This window comes from Pan paniscus, chromosome 5, assembly GCF_029289425.2.
Source record: "Pan paniscus chromosome 5, NHGRI_mPanPan1-v2.0_pri, whole genome shotgun sequence".
In the NCBI taxonomy this organism is placed as follows: domain Eukaryota; kingdom Metazoa; phylum Chordata; class Mammalia; order Primates; family Hominidae; genus Pan; species Pan paniscus.
In genome coordinates, this window is record NC_073254.2 from 18,663,054 (window position 1) to 18,683,762 (window position 20,709).

Here is a 20,709-nt window from a genome sequence, read left to right on the forward strand (position 1 = left end):
GAAATCCTGTCTCTACTAAAAATATAAAATTAGCTGGGTGTGGTTGCTCATGCCTGTAATCCCAGCTACTCAAGGCTGAGGCAGGAGAATCTCTTGAAGCTGGGAGACAGAGGTTGCAGTGAGCCGAGGTCACACCATTGCACTACAGCCTGTGCAACAAGAGTGAAACTCCATCTCAAAAAATAATAATAATAATAAATGAAGAAAATACTGTAATATTATTTGATTATGGAGACAAACCTATTTACAGTCTGACTGTTCAGATTGAATAGTTGTGACCAAACCTGGAATAACATTAAGAAATGTTCAAAACCTGTTTTAAAAAATTAAGCTGTGGAAAGGCCTGTTGTAATACAAATATCACATTAAACAAGAGTAAAACTCACTGAAAGGTACTTGTGTGATAAGTGTTGAAAAGTTGGGTTTTTGTGGGGTTTTTCTGGGGAGGCTGGAGGCAGGGTCACACTCTGTCACCCAGGCTGGAGTGCAGTGGCATGATCTCTGCTCACTGCAACCTCTGCCTCCCAGGCTTACACAATCCTCCCACTTGAGCCTCCCTATTAGTTGGGACTATAGGCACATGCCACCACACTTGGCTAATTTTTATATTTTTTGTAGAGATAGGGTTTCGCCATGTTACCCAGGCTGGTCTCAAACTCATGAGCTTAAGTGATCCATCTGCCTCAGCTTCCCAAAGTGCTGGGATTACGAGTGTGAGCCACCACACCTAGCTATTGTTTTTGTTTTTTTGAGACAAGTTCTCACTCTGTCACTTGGGCTGCAGTGGCACAAACACAGCCACTGCAGCCTCAACCTCATGGGCTCAGGCGGTCCTCCCTCAGCCTCTGAAAGTGCTGGGATTGCAAGTGTAAACCATTGTGCCTGGCCTATTATACTTGACATTAAAAAGAAGATTTTTGCCCGGGCATGGTGGGTCACACCTGTAACCTCAGCACTTTTGGAGGTCAAGGGAGAACCACTTGAGGCCAGGAGTTCGAGACCAGCCTGGGCAACATAGTGAGACCCCCATCACTACAAAACAAAATATTAGTCAGGCGTGGTGGCATGCCCTTATGGTTCCAGCTGCTCAGGGGGGCTGAAGTGGAAGGATTGCCTCAGCCTGGGAGGTCAAGGCTGCAGTGACCCGTGTTTGCGCCACTGCACTCCAGCCTGGGCGACAGTTAGACCCTGTCTCAAAAAAAAAAAAAAGATCCTTAATTGGAGAAATGTCAGGATGTAGAAAGAAAAAGTCGTCAATGAAAATGGAATATTTGAGTAAATGGAGTATTATACTCACTTGGGGAGGTTTTATTTGAGTTGTTTATTTGAAATTAGAATCAGTGACTTTACCGGTATGAATAACCTTTAGTAATTTTTCAAATTGTGGGACCAGAGGAAATAAGACCTTTCATTGTTTGCCTGCAGTAACACCAAAATGTCATTGTGGTCATCTGAGTAAATTTTGTTACAAAACACATTAATCAGAGTTCACTTTCTTTAGGCTAATGTGCCTTTTCTTACAGATGTTCCTTGCATATAGAAAAAAATCATTTACTTTGATTTATATTTCTTTTAACTTGCATTTGATCCCCTTAAGAACACGACCTCGAGATGATATCCTCAGTAGACGTGAAAGATCAAAAGATGCCAGCCCCATCAATAGATGGTCTCCAACCCGAAGAAGAAGTAGATCTCCCATTAGAAGGAGGTCTCGTTCCCCACTCAGACGTAGCAGGTCTCCAAGAAGAAGAAGCAGATCTCCTCGGAGAAGGTAAAGGCATTTCATCCTTGTGATTCATTAAACTCTGAATGTTTTTGAACCACCAGTGAGCTCAGTTGGTAGGTTTTCTTTTAGACCAGTTTTCTCTGAAAAATCGTAGTTGTGTTCCCATAGTTTCCTTTTACCAGCAATCTCTACACATGGGTTTTCTTTTATATTGTTTCCTTTGAATTTTAAACAAATCATTGCTCATTTAAGATGCAATAAAATTAATCTTTTAAAAATAGGACTTTTTTCTCTCTTTTATCAATCGATACTAAATGAGCCAGGCTTAGGGATTTTTTTTTTTTAACCGGCAAGGTAGATCATGTAGTAGTAAATATATAGCCCAGTTTCTTACATTTTATATTAATTTTGCATATTGATAGTTACTGTAGACTTAGGCAAAGGCCTATTTAATTTGCCATAGAAACCATTTTATCTGAAGCATATGTAGTCAGTAATAGGTTAAAAAGGTGGTTTATAAAGCAGGGAATCATTTTTTAAAATTCATACATACATGAAATATTTTGATATAAAACATAAATGGGTATTTGTTCGCCAATCTTTTAACATTTTTAATTGAAGTAATAAATGAATATAATTTTTAAGAAACAAAGGCTTATATTGTAGCCATCTTTACATATCTCTCAGAATTTTTGTATGCTGTATTCCTAGAAGTGGAAATGCATGGTCTGAGTACACTCTGGTCAATGAGGGGTTTTATTTTATTTTATTTTATTTTTTTGACAAAGTCTCACTCTGTTGCCCAGGCTGGAGTGCAATGGCACGATCTCACTGCAACCTCCACCTCCTGAGTTCAAGCAATTCTGCCTCAGCCTCTCAAGTAGCTGGGACTACAGAGGTGCCCATGCCACCATGCCCGGCTTTTTTTTTTTTTTTTTTGTATTTTTTTAAATAGAGATGGAGTTTCACTATGTTGGTCAGGCTGGTCTCGAACTCCTGACCCCAAATGAGATCAGCTCGTCTGGGCCTCCCAAAGTGCTGGGATTACAGGCGTGAGCCACTGCACCCAGCCACAATGAGGGTTTTTAATACTACCCCTTACTCATGTTTCACTTTTGCCTAATTTCATCACACTTTTTTGTTCTTCTAGAGTCAGTATAATCATTGTGATCCTGTATGTATTCATTGCTGAGCAAATAGTTGGGAGAGGAGGGAAGAGAGGACCTCCTTTCTGACACTGCTAGTCTTCTCGCTCCAAGCTGATCTCAAGACTTGCTTTTTTCTCTCTTCCCTTTTTATAAAAAATATCTTGTGTTCTGAAATTTATTATGTGCCTCGGTATGTAGATCTTTATCCCCATTTATTTTGCTAATTACTAGATAGGCCCTTTAAAGCAGGGAGTTTATGGCCTTCTGGGAAATTTTTGTGCTTTTTTTTTTTTTTCTTTCTTTCCGGTTTTTCCAATTGGACCTTCTGTATTGTTCCACGTATTAACATTTTATTCATGTTTTCCTGAAATAGTATTTTTTGTCTCTCAGACAATAGCGAGGTTATTGTGTGAGATTTTTGTTCTTTATAGTTTTCTTTGCTATATTGTGTTTCTTCCCAGATTCCTTTTGCTGCATGTTTACTTTTCATTTGAAGACTTTTCTCACACAGCTGGATCCTTCATTGCTGCCTATTCTGAGTTAATATTTAGGTACTGACAAAGCTGAATGGGATTTTTCTTCTATTGTGACAGTGTAGAACTTGTCAGCTAGTGGTTATCACTTCAGAGTAATTAGATATTTTTGGATATTAGTGATATTTTCTTGGGCTATGAGTTTTCCGGAATCCTTTCATTTCCTCCTGGGAAATAGACCTGGCTACCAGTAGAGTTCTCTTCCTTCATAATGTAAACTTCCTTATAATCTGTCTATCTTTGGTATGTGCCTCTCAGTATCTGGAGTGACCAACACTTCTCTAGAAAGCAAATCTTAAGTGTTCTGCTGGAATGTGAAGGGAGTGGTTGACATTTTCCACTGAGTTGGGGAGGGGACTATACCGAGTCTGGCTGTTTATAAAGGCTTTCAACCAATTCTGTCCTCAGCTCTTACCTCACACCATCTTGCAGAGGATAGGAAGTCTCCAATTCCTGAGGCTTCCTGGGGGTTTTGTGACATGTTCTGACTGTTTCTGATTTACCTTGTGTGTTCATGTTGGACCAATATTCAGCTCAATTTGATCTGTTACTATTCTTTACTCCAATTTGCACATTCTAAGATTTTATTCTCATCTCTGCTATCATCTCTCATGACATTCTCCTTGCCTGAGGGTTTTCCTCCCCTCCCCACCCCACCCCTCCCTTCCCCTCCCATCTTTCTCTTTTCTCTCTCCCCTCTCCCCTCTCCCTTCTGTCTTCTCTTTTCTTTTCTTTCTTGAGGTAGGATCTTGCTCTTTTACCCAGGCTGGAGTGCAGTGCGATCACAACTCACTGCAGCCTCAACCTCCTGGGCTCAAGGAACCCTCCCAGTAGCTGGGACTATAGGCACGTACCACCACACCCAGCTAATCTTTTTGTATGTTTTGTGGAGACAGGGTTTTGCCATGTTGCCTAGGCTGGTCTCAAACTCCCGAGCTCCCTGCCTGCCTTGGCCTCCCAAAGTGCTGAGATTATATGTGTGTACCACTGCACCCAGCCCCCAGTTTTTTTTTTTTAAGTACTCATTTACTGTCATGTTAGTGAGGTTTCTTTAAGTTGAGCTCATTGAATATATATATATTTATATAACTTACATAAAGTAAAATGCTTTTTGTTGTAAAGTTGGGTGAATTTTGACAGACAAATAAGTCACACTCAAGTTAGAGAACGTTTTCATCACTCCAAGTTCCCTTTTGCCCCTTTTCAGTCTCTCCCTTCACTCCAGTGCCTGTGTATACAACCTTGGTGCTGTAAGAATACAAAGAAACAGTAGGTATTTATCCCTATAGAGCTTATATTCAAGTTCAAGTTCATATCCATGGGAAGAATTTCTTAGTTCAGAATTTGATAAGGAGTAGGTATGTTTTAGTTATCTTCAGCTAAGCTGGTTATCTCAGTCTTTCTGATGTTCTGTTCTTTTACTTAAAATTTTCAAATGACCTTTTTAAAAAATAGACTATATTTTAGAAGAGTTTTAGGTTTACAGCAAAATTGAGTAGAAAGTAGAATTTCTATATATCCCCTGTGCCCACACATGCATGCCTTTCCCACTTTGACATTTAAAAAAATGTATACCTGTCTTTTCTTCTTTAAATAGGGACAGAGGTCGGAGGAGCAGATCACGCTTGCGAAGGCGGTCTCGATCACGCGGTGGTCGTAGACGAAGGAGCAGAAGCAAAGTAAAGGAAGATAAATTTAAAGGAAGTCTTTCTGAAGGAATGAAAGTTGAGCAGGAATCTTCGTCTGATGATAAGTAAGAATAGAACTTTCCCATAACTTTGTTTTTCCAGTTTAGAGAAGTCTTATTTGACTTGGAAATTGTTAAACAATTTCCACCTAAATATTATAAGTGGCTCCATTAATTTGGCTCTGAATTTAAAAGTTAGTCTTTTGTGAATATTGTATAGGTTGTATCACAGAGTTAGTAAGCGGTTTTCTGAATGTAGGTGTTTCAGCTTTGGCTGGAGTGAACATTGGGCCTTCATTTTATTGTGAGCCTACCCTTTGTTTTTATTATGAACAATACATACATTAGTCCTGCCAGCCAGAGTTACTAGATTTTGGGAGGAATTTTCTATAAAAGTTTAGACCTTTGAGTTTGTGTTAGATGATACATACTTTGCAATTGAGGCTATTTTGTGATGAGTGTCCTTTTTACAACGTGAAAATGTAGAAACATTTCAAGTGTCTAATACAGTTGTGGGGACATTTTTCCCTGTCTCTACAAAAAATACAAAAATTAGCCAGGCCTGGTGGCACACGCCTGTAGTCAGGAGGCTGAGGTGGGAGGATCGCTTGACCCTGGGGGGAGAAGGTTGAAGTGAGCTTGATCACACCACTGCACTCCAGCCTGAGCAAAAAGAGTGAGACCCTGTCTCAAAAAACAAAAATAAATAAAATGCAGACTTGATTGTCTAAGTGGAATATCTCAAAAATAAATGGGACAAATCTAGAGCCATTCTCAACAGGAGGTTATTTGCCTTCCTGGTGACATGTCTGAGGACATTTCTTGTTGTGATTGTTGGCTAGAGGCCAGGGATACTGCATTCTACAATGCACGGGATAACCCCCCCACACACACACACACAAAAAGAACTATCCATATCAAAAAACAAATCATGCTAAGGATGAAAAACCCTGATTAAAACCAGGTGATTAAAGTTGGATGGGGGAAGGGCATTCTACATAGATTCTGATAGAATCAGAGTATAGTTTGCCTATTCTTCTGCAGCGAACATTCAGGAGGTAAGATCATTGAAGGAGTTGCACTGGGAAGGATCATAAAGATTGTGGAGGTGGTATTTGAGGGTAAGTGCGGAGGGTTGGGGGCAGTGTTGCGGAGTAGAGCCACATTCCCCTTCAGATTATATGCAAGTATTTGCATGTGCATTTCTGATAGGGAAATACGGGTATAGCTTTCTTGAGCTTTCAGGCGGTTCTGACATCCAGAAAAGGTAGCAATTTACTTATCTTACCCTTGCCGTCATTTCATAGGTGAGAAAACTAAGGCTAGATAGGTAAAGTGACTTTACTAAGGTCATGGAAAAACTAGTGGTGACTTTTGTAAACCTGGAGTTATTTCTTTTATTCCCAATTTTGGTGCCATGAAATAGATGAGAAGAAAACTGAGACAAAGGTTAGGTTACTTCCCCACATTCCAAACCAGGCAGTTAACTGAGATGGTTTGGAAACAAAAGTAATAGGACTTAAGACTTTTGCTCTAACTTACTGATACCTACATTTTCCTGCCTTTAACTTTAAAATGTATAAGGGGTATGGTTTTAGAATCTCTTAAGGGTGTTTGAATTTTTCTTTAAGCCTTGAAGACTTTGATGTAGAGGAAGAAGATGAAGAAGCCCTAATAGAACAGAGAAGAATCCAAAGGCAGGCAATTGTTCAGGTATGTGATTTTAATGAAAAATAACCATTATTGTAGTAAAAGATTTTTTTGCTTTAACAAAAATGTAGCATTAATAACAGTTGAACAGGTCCTTAGAAAAGGATAGTATATATAAAATTATCTTTGTGAGGTTTGAAAAAATGATCTTTTTTTAGTTACTAAAACTGAGATGGTTGCTGTTTGTTGGTTATACATAGAATTCTGGTTGTTTATACATAGAATTCTGATGTAAACCTCTTCTGTAAAACATGAGAATCTGAAGTTTGCTTTCTAAGTTAATGAACACGTATGAGTATAGAATAAACTGGAGGAATTTTATTTAGCAAAAAATTATGCATGTTACTATGTGAATAAAGTAAATATTTTAATATTTAGTAATGGCAAGTTTTGTAATGTGAATATGGTGGTTTAAATGAAACATTTGAAAAATAATTTTAAGACTAGAGCCAGATGATGAAGAAGATTGGGTGGGGAAAGAATGTTATACAAAGATCTTGATATAGCCATTTAATTATAAGGTTTGGTGACTTGGAAGGTTGTCAGCTCTTCCTTAGAAGACAAAAGGAGAAAACAGCTGTGGCAGCTTACCTAAACACACATAGCAAACCGTAAATCAGGTAATAGTATGCCACGTTGGAGTGAAGAACAGAACTTGCATCACCAGAAAGGAAGTAGGGCAAAACTAATTCCGGAGGAAGCTTTTCTGGGACACTGGTAAAATTGTAGTTAATAAACTGATATCCCTGAAGATGTGGATGAATCTTTTTTTATTCTTGCTCAGGTCCGCAACCCCTTACCTCTAACCCTTGGGGCCATATGTGCTTCGGAACTCAGAAAGTTTTGAGTTTTAGAAAGGTGATATGGTGCCTCTATTATGTGCCATCAGTGGGGTCTGCAGCAGACCCCATAACCAAACACGTTAATATTTCTACAGTGAGGCATACTGTAATAGTCACACTGGGGAGAAAATAAGACAATAAATGGTGCCTCATCTGATCAGGTCCAGTGCTGCCACCTGATGAATGTGCACTGAAGAAAGAAAAACTTTTTCAGATTTTTGTGAATTTAGAAATTACATAAGGGATTGCGGATTTGATTGAACCAATAAATACCATTTGGTTTGTTACATTATTTGCTACGTTCTCTTAACTGTTCACTGCAGCAACTCTTAGCCATGAATGTATTTGGATAGCATCCAATTTTATGAAAGTATTATCTTCTGTATTGTTATTACAGAAATATAAATACCTTGCTGAAGATAGCAACATGTCTGTGCCATCTGAACCAAGCAGCCCCCAGAGCAGTACGAGAACACGATCACCATCTCCAGATGACATTCTGGAGCGAGTAGCTGCTGATGTTAAAGAGTATGAACGGGAAAATGTTGATACATTTGAGGCCTCAGTGAAAGCCAAGCATAATCTAATGACAGTTGAACAGAATAATGGTGAGAGAGTTTTGTCCTGGCGACGCTTTTCTCTGAATTTTTAGCTCTGTAACTTTATAATAAGAGACCTTATTTGGGGTGGGATTGGGAAAAGTAAAAGATTAGACATGTTGCTTCTGCTGAATATCGCAGTAATATAATATTAAATATGTCCTTACAAATGTTCTCTATAAATGTGTTTTTATTAGTTCACATATCCTGAATAGTATACTGAACTCTCACATATTCGTTACCTTTTGTTTTGCTTGCTATTTTAAAGCAAATCCAATTATGATTTTATTCCCCTTCTGAGTACTTGTTTGTCTCTCTGTCAGTTAAGAACATTAATGTTTTAAAACATTAAATAAGAGGTTTCCACTTTTTGGTTACCCCAAAAGATAGTTTGTATAGGAAAGGCAGGGTAAATACATGTTTATTATTTTCTTTATTTACCAATTTTTAGAATACAGTTGGTGCCCTAACAAGCTCCGGAGATGTCTAATGAGATTTTGACTGTTTTGTTAGGTGTTCATCGTTTGGTGTCATTATGTGCTTGATGTGTTTCGATCTGGTGCTGTTATTTTTCTTTCTGAAGCTCAGATTGGTCTCTCTAACTGGGTTGGGGAAAGGAGCACTTTTTCAGTTGATTTCTCTTGTCCTTTTGTGCCAGCCCTTTAGTATTCAATATAGCTTTCTTACTTTCTAGAACAGGAACTAGCAAACTTTTTGTCTAAGAGGTTAGGTAGTAAATGGTTGAGCCTTTAGTAATTATATTGGCCTTTTCCTTTACAGTTCCATATAGTGAACTTGTTGGAGGGCAGAACCTGCCACAGACAATATATGGTTATTATTATTATTATTATTTTTTTTTAAGAGACAGAGTCTTGCTCTGTCGCCGAGACTGGAGTGCAGTGGCGCGATCTTGGCTCACTGCAAGCTCCCCGTCCCGGGTTCACACCATTCTCCTGCCTCAGCTTCCCAAGTAGCTGGGACTACAGGCGCCTGCCACCACGCCTGGCTAATTTTTGTATTTTTAGTAGGGCCGGGGTTTCACCGTGTTAGCCAGGATGGTCTCGATCTCCTGACCTCATGATCTGCCCGTCGGCCTCCCAAAGTGCTGGGATTACAGGCGTGAGCCACCGCGCCCAGCTGACAGTACATTGTTGAACGGACATGGCTATGTTCCAGAAAAAACTTTGGCACTGAAATTTGAATTTCATCTCATTTTCACTTGCCACAAAGTATTCTGTTCCCCCACCCCCGAACACTTACAAATGTAAAAATAGGCCATACAGAAAGAAGCAGCCAGCTACATTTGGCTCACAGTCTGTATATAGTTTACCGACTCCTGCTCTAGCAAGATGCACAGGTTTATCTTGTGCATGTCCTGCCCAGAGCAGAATCAGCTATTTCTCCAAGGATCCCTGGTTCCATTTAATAGGAAATGCCATTTAGACATCACTGCACACTTACTAGTGTCTGTGATTTCTGGGCCTTTGCACTGGACAAAGTTAGGAAGTAGTTACTCTTTTGGAAAGGAGGAGTTTACACAGATATTGCCAATTTAAAATTGAGATTATTGGGGTTTATTAACTTACGATTTTATATTTCTATCTCTTTTATTACAGTGAAAAATTTAGTTCTTAACATGATTACAGATAGGTTATCTTGAAACTTATACACATTAGACATCAGTATGATTATCATTACTAAATATACTAACTGTGGCTTAAAATTTCAGTGGTGGTTTTTAGGATACATTCTAAGTTGTATAGGCACAATTCTCTGTCTTAAAATCATTTGAAATCTCTGTATGGTATGCCACAAATTTGATAGGCTTAGGTTTATTTTCATTTGCTTTTGATTTTTAGGAATCATCTTTTTTTTCTTAATACATTCTTTCATGTATGCATGTATGTGTGTATATGTTGTATCCTACCTACACACACAAAACCAAACTATACATACCTAGATCGAAATGCTTCTCCTCACTCCTTTTTATAGGCTCCGCCATAGTTTATTCAGTCAGACTTTGATATTTGAATTGTGTCCAGTTTCTGTCTATTCATTGGGTACTGATTATAATGGCGTTGTGCATTAAGTCATTCTTTAATTCTTGGCCACTGTGTTTTACAATAGTTCCCTAGAAGTGGGATTGCTGGGTCAGAAGAGGGAGTGAATATATAATTTTGCTATGTATTACCAAATTCCACTCTTTTATAAGGGTTGTACCATTTTGCCGTCTTTCTGAGTGCTTGTATATCCAGAGCCTTGTTAACAGAATGTTGTTGTACTTTTGGATGTTTAGCTAGTATCAGAGGTCAGAAATTGATACCTCATTGTAGTTTTAATTTGCATTTCCCTTAATGTAAGTGATAATGAGCATGCATTCATATGGTTAAAGCAACTGGATTTTTTTTTCTAGAAAATCCTTTTATTTTTTAGCCAGGTTTTCTGTGGGATTATTGGACTTTCAAAGGGAGAGATACATAGAGATTTAAATCTATAGTTGAAATATTAACCTTTTGGGATTTAAGGTGCAAATAACATGTTTTAAAGATGAGCTTTTATTTTAATGTGAAGTCATTGCTTAGCTATTAGCTTATTCATGTAAACTAAGAATAGTAAAAGTTAACATTGGGTCTTTCAACTTTTTTTTTTTTTTTTTGAGCCAGAGTCCAATTCTGTCGCCCAGGCTGGAGTGCAGTGGCGCGATCTCAGCTCACTGCTACCTCCCTCTCCCGGGTTCAAGCAATTCTCCTGCCTCAGCCTCCCAAGTAGCTGGGATTACCGGCACCTGCCACCATGCCCGACTAATTTTTGTATTTTTAGTAGAGATGGGGTTTCGCCTTGTTGGCCAGGCTGGTGTCAAACTCCTGACCTCAGGTGTTCCACCCACCTCAGCCTCCCAAAGTGCTGGGATTGCAGGCGTAAGCCACCATGCCTGGCCAGTGTTTCAACTTTCTGAAATGCACTCTGTTACTAAAAAGTGAATACCTTTATGTATCATAAATGTTAATAAAGTGATTCTAAATTGAATACTGTTGGGAAACTGATGTGCAAGAGGGCAAAAAAGTTTGAATTACTATTAATGTAATTCAACTCCCATTCACTTATTTTGTGTTTTAAATCGTCTCTTCACTTTTCAAACATTAATGCTAATTTCCTTTAAGGTTCATCTCAGAAGAAGTTGTTGGCACCTGATATGTTTACAGAATCTGATGATATGTTTGCTGCGTATTTTGATGTAAGTTATTTTAAATCAAGTGTTAAAACAAAAAAAATAACAAATGTATGGGTGTGTATATACATATAGAGAAAGAAGAATAAAGCAAATGTAATAAATATTTTGAACAGTGTGGGTGAAAGGAATCTGAAAACTACTAGTTTTGCATCTTATAAGTCTAAAATTAATGTCAAAAATTTTAAGACAGGTATGGCAAAACAATTTGAGAGCTTTATAAAAGTCAAACACCAAATGATAAACATGTAGTCATTTGTACAGTATTGTGTATTTAAATACATACACATACATGTGGTAGTTAGGTGCCATAAGGAGATAACAGTATTTTCTAGGTCTTTATTAGAATAGACTCCACTTTGGGGCCTCTATATTATATTAGTAGGTGATTGAGAACTTATTAATAGAATTTATTGAAGAATTGGAAATGTTATAAGGAGTAGATTAAGAAATTTTGGTGATTTCACCACTTTTTTCTTAAATTTTTATTGATGCCTTATGTTGGAAAAGTCTTAAACTATGAACGTGGTCAAACTTGGGGACATTTTCAATATAAATTTCAAAGGACATGAGAAATAAGAGGCCTTCATAAGAGGAGGTAGAGAAGATAAATGTAACAGGGAAAATAAAAATGTGGTAAGATAAATAGTCATGTATATGTATACACACACACACACACATACACACACAGATCAATAGGAACACCAACCTATAAATGAATTAGAGGATGAAATGAGTATTGACCCAGTTTTGGTGTCAATACTCATTTGCTTGGTTGATATTGAAGAGTCTTCTGGGTATCTTGGAGAGTAAGGTGCAATAAAGAATCATCAGAAGGGCCTGGCACGGTGGCTCACGCCTGTAATCCCAGCACTTTGGGAGGCCGAGACGGGTGGATCACGAGGTCAGGAGATCGAGACCATCCTGGCTAATACGGTGAAACCCCGTCTCTACTAAAAATACAAAAAAATTAGCCAGACGTGGTGGCGGGCGCCTGTAGTCCCAGCTACTCGGGAGGCTGAGGCAGGAGAATGGCATGAACCCGCGAGGCGGAGCTTGCAGTGAGCGGAGATCGCGCCACTGCACTCCAGCCTGGGCGACAAAGCAAGACTCCGTCTCAAAAAAAAAAAAAAAAAAGAATAATCAGGAGTACCATATATTCTAATTTTTCAATTTTCCACATAGTGTCAACTAGTGCAGCCAGTGACTTACTACATTTCATACATGTATGGGAAGAACACAAATGGTATAACAGCTATAGAAATTTGTATCTGGTTTTGAGTTATTTTCTTTTTTTTCTCTTTTGTTTTGAGATAGGGTCTCCCTCTGTCCCAGACTAAAGTGCAGAGTGCAGTAATTAGTGACATCATGGCTCACCGCAGCCTTGAATTCCTGGGCTCAAGCGATCTTCCTGCCTCAGCCTACCAAGGAGCTGGCGCTACAAACACATGCCACTACACCTGGCTTTTTTTTTTGTTTTTTAATTTTTAGTAGAGAAGGGGTGTCACTGTTGCCCAGGCTGGGAGGGTTTTTTTTTTTTTTAGTGTTATTTTGAATCAAGATACTTTGGTCTCATGTTTCAGCTATGTTGGATTTACATAAGTGATAGTAAGAGTTTATTTAATTTGGAATAAAATGCTTTTATTAAATTATATCTGGTGTTACCCTTTTGTGTTTTAAAGGAAGTGCTTTAAATGTCTACAAGTGGGTAAACTGTTCATGTTGCCTCTTTAATTTCAGAGTGCTCGTCTTCGGGCCGCTGGCATTGGAAAAGATTTCAAAGAGAATCCCAACCTCAGAGATAACTGGACCGATGCAGAAGGCTATTATCGTAAGTTCACATTTTATATTAACTTTAGAGTTCATTGTAACACCATGCAAAAGCATGCTGCTTGATGCAATCACAGATTATTGGAGAACTCTGAAAAATCACATCACAGTGCCATCTTTAAAAAGTGTGGCACATCCAACAGCTGCATGAACTCGTGTGTATTCTAAAAGCAGCCCAGAAACATCACAAATGGAGTGAGGTAAAGTCTTGATGTACAGCCTAAATATATTCAAAATTATTTTCAGCCATGAGATAGTCTTCCAGAAGGAAGGGGTACGTCACTTACTTGTCTTGATCTGAAACCAAGAAAAACGACAAACAGGAAACTTTGGATGCCAGTCATGCGGTATTTGTCACGCGGGACTACAATTGGAAAAACTTACTCATTGTTAAAATCATCAGCAGTTGATAGGACAACAAGAACTCTTGTAGTGATCTGAACTAGGCATGCAGCTTCTAACCACACTCTGATAGAGTGATCAGTGGAGGCATGGCTTTGATTCTTCATTGTGTCTAGGAAACCAAATAGTAGAGATTTAACACAATTTTTAAGTGACTGCACTGCGTTTCCTACTTTCTGATTCTATTTATTATAGTCAGAATTCTAATTTTTCAATTTGCCTTTTTAGGTGTGAACATAGGTGAAGTCCTAGATAAACGTTACAATGTGTATGGCTACACTGGGCAAGGTGTATTCAGTAATGTTGTACGAGCCAGAGATAATGCAAGAGCCAACCAAGAAGTGGCTGTAAAGATCATCAGAAACAATGAGCTCATGTAAGTTCAGAAGACGTGAGGAAACCTTTAACAGTACAGATAGTTACAAAAGAACATATTTTTAAACTATTTTTTTAAAGTGATACATGATAGAATGTGTAAAACAAGTATTGCAATTATAAAGTAATGGAAACAGTTGTTTTTGACTGGATTTTAAAATTATAGCCATGTCATATGTACTAGAACAACAGGCTGATTATTTTTAATTCATTTCAGTGCATTGTAGTACCTACTGTATGCACCAATAACAATTTAAACTCCTTCCCTCTATTGCCTGTCTTATGCCATCCTTTGCTTTATCTGAAGATGAGTTGAGAAATGAAAGGATCATGTTGATTAGCTGTCACTATGGTGACCTGCAAAAAAGTGAAAATTTATCAGAGTGATGAGAATCTGTCTTTTTTTAATTTGTTCCTGTTTTCCTCCAATAGAAAGTTAATTGCCATATCTGTGTGTTTTAATACCACACACTGAGCTGATATTAAAATGAATTTAATGTGTTTGAAATGTTGGAAATAAGTGTTAAGTTTAGATTGCCCTAGGCTTAGAAAGGACCTTGTTTTGATGGGCAGCCCCAACTTCTGTATTTAGCTGCTTACTATAAAATGTAGCTTATTGACAAATTGTAACAAGAATTTCCTCAGATAACCAAGTGTTAAAATTTGATAAGGCATCCATTACTATGTTCTGGTTTTTTTTGTTGTTTGTTTGTTTGTTTGTTTGTTTTGAGACAGGGTTTTGCTCTGTCACCCAGGCTGGAGTGCAGTGGCATGGTGGCATGATCTCGGCTCACTGTAACCTCTGCCTCCTGGGTTCAAGGGATTTTCCTTCCTCAGCCTCCCAAGTAGCTGGGATTACAGGCGCCCACCACCACGCCCAGCTAATTCTTGTATTTTCACTAGAGACAGGGTTTCGCCATGTTGGCCAGGCTGATCTTCAACTCCTGACCTCAAGTGATCCACCTGCCTCGGCCTCCCAAAGTGCTGGGATCACAGGCATGAGCCACTGCACCTGGCCCATTACTGCATTCTTAAAGGAACCAAGACTAGTGTGCAGTGTGGTTCCATTTTGTTAAAAATAATGTCAAGATGTGGGTTTTGTTTTGTTTTTTTGTTTGTTTTTGTTTGTTTGTTTGTTTGTTTGAGATGGAGTTTTGCTCTTGTTGCCCAGGCTGGCGTGCAATGGTGGGATCTCAGCTCAACTGCAAACCCTCCGTCTCCCGGGTTCAAGCCATTCTTCTGCCTCAGCCTCCCGAGTAGCTGAGACTACAGGCACCTGCCACCACCCTTGGCTAATTTTTGTATTTGTAGTAGAGACAGGGTTTAGCTATGTTGACCAGGCTGGTCTTGAACTCCTGACCTCAAGTGATCCACCCACTTCTGCCTCCCAAAATTCTGGGATTACAGGCATGAGCTATCGTGCCTGGCCTGTTTTGAGATAAAATATACAAGATTGATATTCCTTCAGGCAAAATCAAAATTTTTTAAAAATCAAAATAAGATGGGTTTGTTCTTCAATGTTTCTGTTTTGTGCAGTGATTATTTTGGAAATTAACTCTATGTATGATAATGATAGTTGACTAACTATAAAGTGTTATGTGAATGATATATAGAGACACCATTTCTCAGTAGATTTATTAGTACTTAAAAATATACAGACTCCTCCCACACATCACCTGATGGTCAGACTGGGGCTAGCAAATACATTATTTAGTGCTCCTAAATTCTGTATATGTTCAATTTTAACCCAATTTTTTTTTTATTTTAGGCAAAAGACTGGTTTAAAAGAATTAGAGTTCTTGAAAAAACTTAATGATGCTGATCCTGATGACAAATTTCATTGTCTGAGACTCTTCAGGCACTTCTATCACAAGCAGCATCTTTGTCTCGTATTCGAGCCTCTCAGGTACAATGTCAAAACCTGTGCATTAAATTGCAAATTTAACTTCTTCATCTTTACCATCTCATTTTGGATAAATGCTGTAACAGATTTTCTGCGTATTTGATTTGTTTTATCCACACAGCTCTGGTTTTTGTTTTTTAACTTGCGGTTAACAGCTAGTCGTTGTTGTTGTTGTTGTTGTTGTTGTTGTTGTTGTTGTTGTTGGGACAGTCTCTCACTCTGTTGCTCCGCCCGGAGTACAGTGGTGCAGTCTTGGCTCACTGCAACCTCCACCTCCCGGGTTCAACAGAGAGTCTCTCTTAAAATGAAATATTTCAAGGAAGGAATTTTTATCTCAACAGTATGGCTTTGTTGTGTTTTCAGATGTGAATCTATTCTAAAATCGAAATGGGAGTTTTACCTTGCATATCTTTCTTCCTACCTATTTAGAAAATTGAATTTATTCGGAAACTGTGTTATATACATACAATTTGATATGCTCTCCTTTCAATATAAAATGATTTATCAAATGTGGGGGTGGTTCTTACATATTTTTATTTTGCGCTTGATTATGTTTGCAAATGTTTTTGCCTTTTTATATTTCCATTTTGCATTTTAACTCCTATTTTGTTTTCTTTTTTAAATTTTCTCCTAAAAGCATGAACTTACGAGAGGTGTTAAAAAAATATGGTAAAGATGTTGGTCTTCATATTAAAGCTGTAAGATCCTATAGTCAGCAGTTGTTCCTGGCATTGAAACTCCTTAAAAGATGCAATATCCTACATGCAGATATCAAGCCAGACAATATCCTGGTAAGTCAAACAGCCAAGCTGCACTGTACATCTTGAACATACATTTCACTTCTTACTAGCAGTAATATTATTACTATGAGAAACGACATCTTAGAACATAGTTCAGTATATTAATAACCTATTTCAAATGACTAATACTTTTTTATCTTTCTTGGAAATCGGACAGTGAAATTTTATTGACAAGTATGAAGAAAAAGGAAATGTGCAATTGTCCCTTTTTTTTCTCTTTTGACTGATGGATTTAAAGTATGCACCAATCCTGGAATGCTTTACTGTAGTAATGAGTTTCTTCTGTTACCTTTAGAAAAATGCTGCACATGTTGCTGTTTTGAAGTAAGGAGTGTCCGTACTCTTCTGTTTGCTAATTTTATAGCTCCCTAAGCTGTGGCTCCTGGGGGCTCAAACACAGTAAAGCTCACTTGTGGTTATAGGTATTATATTTAAAGGCATCGCTTTTGAAGCTTATTTTATTTTATTTTTAAACTTTCAAGTTCAGGGGTACATGTGCAGGCTTGTTACATAGGTAAACTTGTGTCGTGGAGGGTTTGTACCCATTTTTCCTGATCCTCTCCCACCTCTCACCCTCCAGCCTCTGACGGACCCCAGTGTGTATTGTTCCCCTGTGTGTCCATGTGTTCTCACCTTTTGAAATCTTAATTCTCTTCGACTAGTGACTTCTGGTGGTAACGTGCAGATTTCACAATGTATATGTTTTTGAAATTTTGAAATACATATTATCATAGTGATGTGATTAATGCACACACACACTCCTCCCCTCCCCGGCCCCATTACTTCACCCTGTTTTGTGGCCTTCAGTTTGGGGCGTGTTCGCAAGTTGGAGAATTCCAGCTTATCTGCTGGTAACATTCTGCATTTCATTTTTTTTAAAATGGGTTCTCTTTATCAATTCTCCTACAGTTGATGCCTAGGAGAGATCCTGAAGACTAAAAGCTAAGCGTGTAAGGTGTTCTTTATTGGGAACTCTTGGAGCTATAACAAAATAAATACTTTTGATTTTTTCTTTTGTTTTTTTGTTTTGTTTTGTTTTGTTTTGAGGCAAGGTCTTGTTCTGTCACCCAGGCTAGAGTGCAGTGGTGCCATAATGGCTCACTGTAACCTCCAACTCCTAAGCCCAAGCAGTTCTCCTGCCTCCGCCTCCGCAGTAGCTGGGACTACCCACAGGCACATGCCACTATGACTGCCTAATTTAAAAAAATTCTTTTTAGAGATGAGGTTTGGCTGGTCTCAAACTCCTGGGCTCAAGCAGTCCTCCCGCTGCAGCCTCCCAAAGTGCTGGGATTCTAGGTGGGAGCTACCATGCTTGGCCAAGATAAATTCTTTAAAAAATGGTGATCTCATTAAAGTTTAAGGAGTTTTTTTTTTAATCAATAACTAAGCTATTTAATTCATATTTCTCTTTTTCTTTTTTGTTAATATCTTAAAATATTTCCTTTATTTCCTTCCAGACAACCACATTAGTAATGAGGTGCATTCCATTTTTATGTTTGGTCTGAATTATTATTGTATTTTATATCTAATGTAACTTGGAGTTAGGGGAGCTGAGTAATTTCATTGAAATGGTAGGTACATTAAAAATGAACTGTAAATTTGTGTGGCCAATTTCATAGTTGATTTTCACCTCAATTTTTTTTATGAGACGCAGCCTTGCCCTGTTACCGGGCTGGAGTGCAGTGGCGTGATCTCGGCTCACTGCAACCTCCAACTCCCTGGTTCAAGCAATTCTCCTGCCTCAGCCTCCCGAGTAACTGGGATTACAGGCAGGTGCCACCACGCCCAGCTAATTTTTGTATTTTAGTAGAGACGGGGTTTCACCATGTTGGCCAGGATGGTCTTGATCTCCTAACCTCGTGATCTGCCCGCCTCGGCCTCCGGAAGTGCTGGGATTATAAGCGTGAGCCAATTTTTTGTTTTTTAATTGTGAAATACATGGTTCATGTCAAAGAATATGCAAAACATGTACAATTTAAAAGGTCATTTACAGTGAGCAGTAAGCATTGTGGAGGTTAAAGAATAACACATTTGCCAGTGTCACAGAAGAAACTCTTGTTTTTAAAACCTAATGCTAAACTAGTATAGGTTTTCACATACATTTAAGAAATGTTTTCCCTTCTTCCTGGGGAAGGGAAAAATAGACCTTAATGACGGAGCTGATTTTTGTTAATGAAAATCCAAAGCCTTTAGCTCGTAATTTCAGGTATCAGTGTGGTTTAAGTACCACATTCCTCATGACAGGAGTAGAAGTTGTGTAGCAAACTGAAGTGCATATGAGTATGGATACGCTGCTATTCTTTAAGGCATTTTAGCCAGCCCAAGAGTTCCACTGATAGATTCTAATTTTAAAATGGTTCTTAAGTTTTCTGTGGGTATTGAAACTGCTTAAGTAGCTGAATTCAGCTTATACTTTAAAAAGTTTTAAAATAACTTTTCTATTTTAAGATGCTTTTCTGATTCCCAGGATGAAAAGAATAGTAATCAATGTGGGAGTTAAAAATAATCATTTCTGTTCCTATTAATAGCTTAACTCTGGATATCATTTATAATAGTCCAGTCTCCCCATAGAGACTGCCTAAGGCTAAAGTGTTATGCTGCTTTGGGGTGGGAGCAGTAGGCCAAGTTCAAGTCCCAACTCGGAATTTGTGTGTGTCTCTTTTGAAGGGGGGAAGGGACTCTGGAATATGAATTATCTTCACTTGTTAATCCTGAACATGCCTCTGACTCATGAGTGGCAGCAGTCATGGGAGCAACTCCAGCCTTTCTCAGCAGATGTCACTATTACTGTGTATGTTGAAGTATTTACAAAGGAAAAAAGAAACAAATGACTAATATAGAGTTCATGTTTATCAGTTTTGCCAGATATATTTAACATTTTCTTGACTAATACCTTCTTTATATTTGAGGGATTTAGTATTTTTTAGACTTGAAGTGATGGCTAAATTTGGGATCATATAGCAGCTTCAGATGAAGAATATTTTGTTTTTGTCCAAGTTTATTCTGAATCACCCTTCTGCTTTCATTGCCATCGTAATTCTCTGGCAACTGAAAGTTAAGTCTGATTCCTTAGTTATAAAACTTGACTTTATTCAGGTATTCAGGGTCTTTTTAGAAGATGCTTTGCTTCATGAAATTAGATTTTTCTCTCAGTACCCTACCCTTTTAAAAATGCAGTTGTTAAAATTAAATGTACTTTGTGATATCCATTTCCTCACTGAAAACAGTTTTTACTCATTGTAATGAATATTTGATACATATTAACTTTTCATAGTTAGGAAATTGAATTAAAAATAAATAGAAAAGGAATTTTTAAATGAATGTCTTTGTTCTCAGTATTGGAATTAATAAAACTTTTCAAAGCCAATAATTTTTATTTATTTGTATTAATTATTCCTGGCTTGAATTAAATTCCCTTGAAAAAATGTTTTGCAGGTTAATGAATCCAAAACTATTTTAAAGCTTTGCGATTTTGGGTCGGCTTCACATGTTGCGGATAATGACATAACACCTTATCTTGTCAGTAGATTTTATCGTGCTCCTGAAATCAGTAAGTTTCTTAATGTTCTTTGACCTGGGCCATCATATGTGGTGGAAACCGCATACTTAATGTCTAAGCACTGTTTTCCATCACACTTCAGCAGCTGCACCAGTTCATTCATGAGGAAGGGAACCATAGCAAGTTCATCCTCCTCAGGTGGAATGAAGGTAGTTGTGACAGGAGTCTTGATCATGTCGGGCAAGAGTAGCAAAACAGTTGTGGAAAATCCTCGACTTTAGAAGACTGCTCTTGATTATTCAAGGTCTGATTATCACATTTATGGATTGTATGGGACCTTTGTTTTTTCCTGTTGCCTTGGTTGAGGCTGATTAGCACCTCCACCAAAGGCGAAATGAGAAAAGAGAAGAAATACATATTTTCTTT

At 38.1% G+C, this 20,709-nt stretch overlaps 1 protein-coding gene across 27 annotated transcripts in view; it reads left to right on the forward strand.

The window, feature by feature from the left end:
* The window catches only part of PRP4K (pre-mRNA processing factor kinase PRP4K), a 43,303-nt gene that overhangs the window by 14,423 nt on the left and 8,171 nt on the right, over positions 1-20,709 (forward strand). For all 27 annotated transcript variants that reach the window (XR_010112348.1, XR_010112349.1, XR_010112356.1 and 24 more), the window contains exons 3-12: positions 1,598-1,771; positions 5,005-5,160; positions 6,726-6,807; positions 8,044-8,254; positions 11,407-11,480; positions 13,215-13,305; positions 13,935-14,082; positions 15,850-15,987; positions 16,622-16,775; positions 20,220-20,334. Coding sequence is in view for 1 of the 27 variants with exons in the window: in XM_003806704.7 (XP_003806752.1) it covers positions 1,598-1,771; positions 5,005-5,160; positions 6,726-6,807; positions 8,044-8,254; positions 11,407-11,480; positions 13,215-13,305; positions 13,935-14,082; positions 15,850-15,987; positions 16,622-16,775; positions 20,220-20,334 (1,343 nt within the window). In the remaining 26 variants the exon portion in view is untranslated. The remainder of the gene's footprint in view (positions 1-1,597; positions 1,772-5,004; positions 5,161-6,725; positions 6,808-8,043; positions 8,255-11,406; positions 11,481-13,214; positions 13,306-13,934; positions 14,083-15,849; positions 15,988-16,621; positions 16,776-20,219; positions 20,335-20,709) is intronic.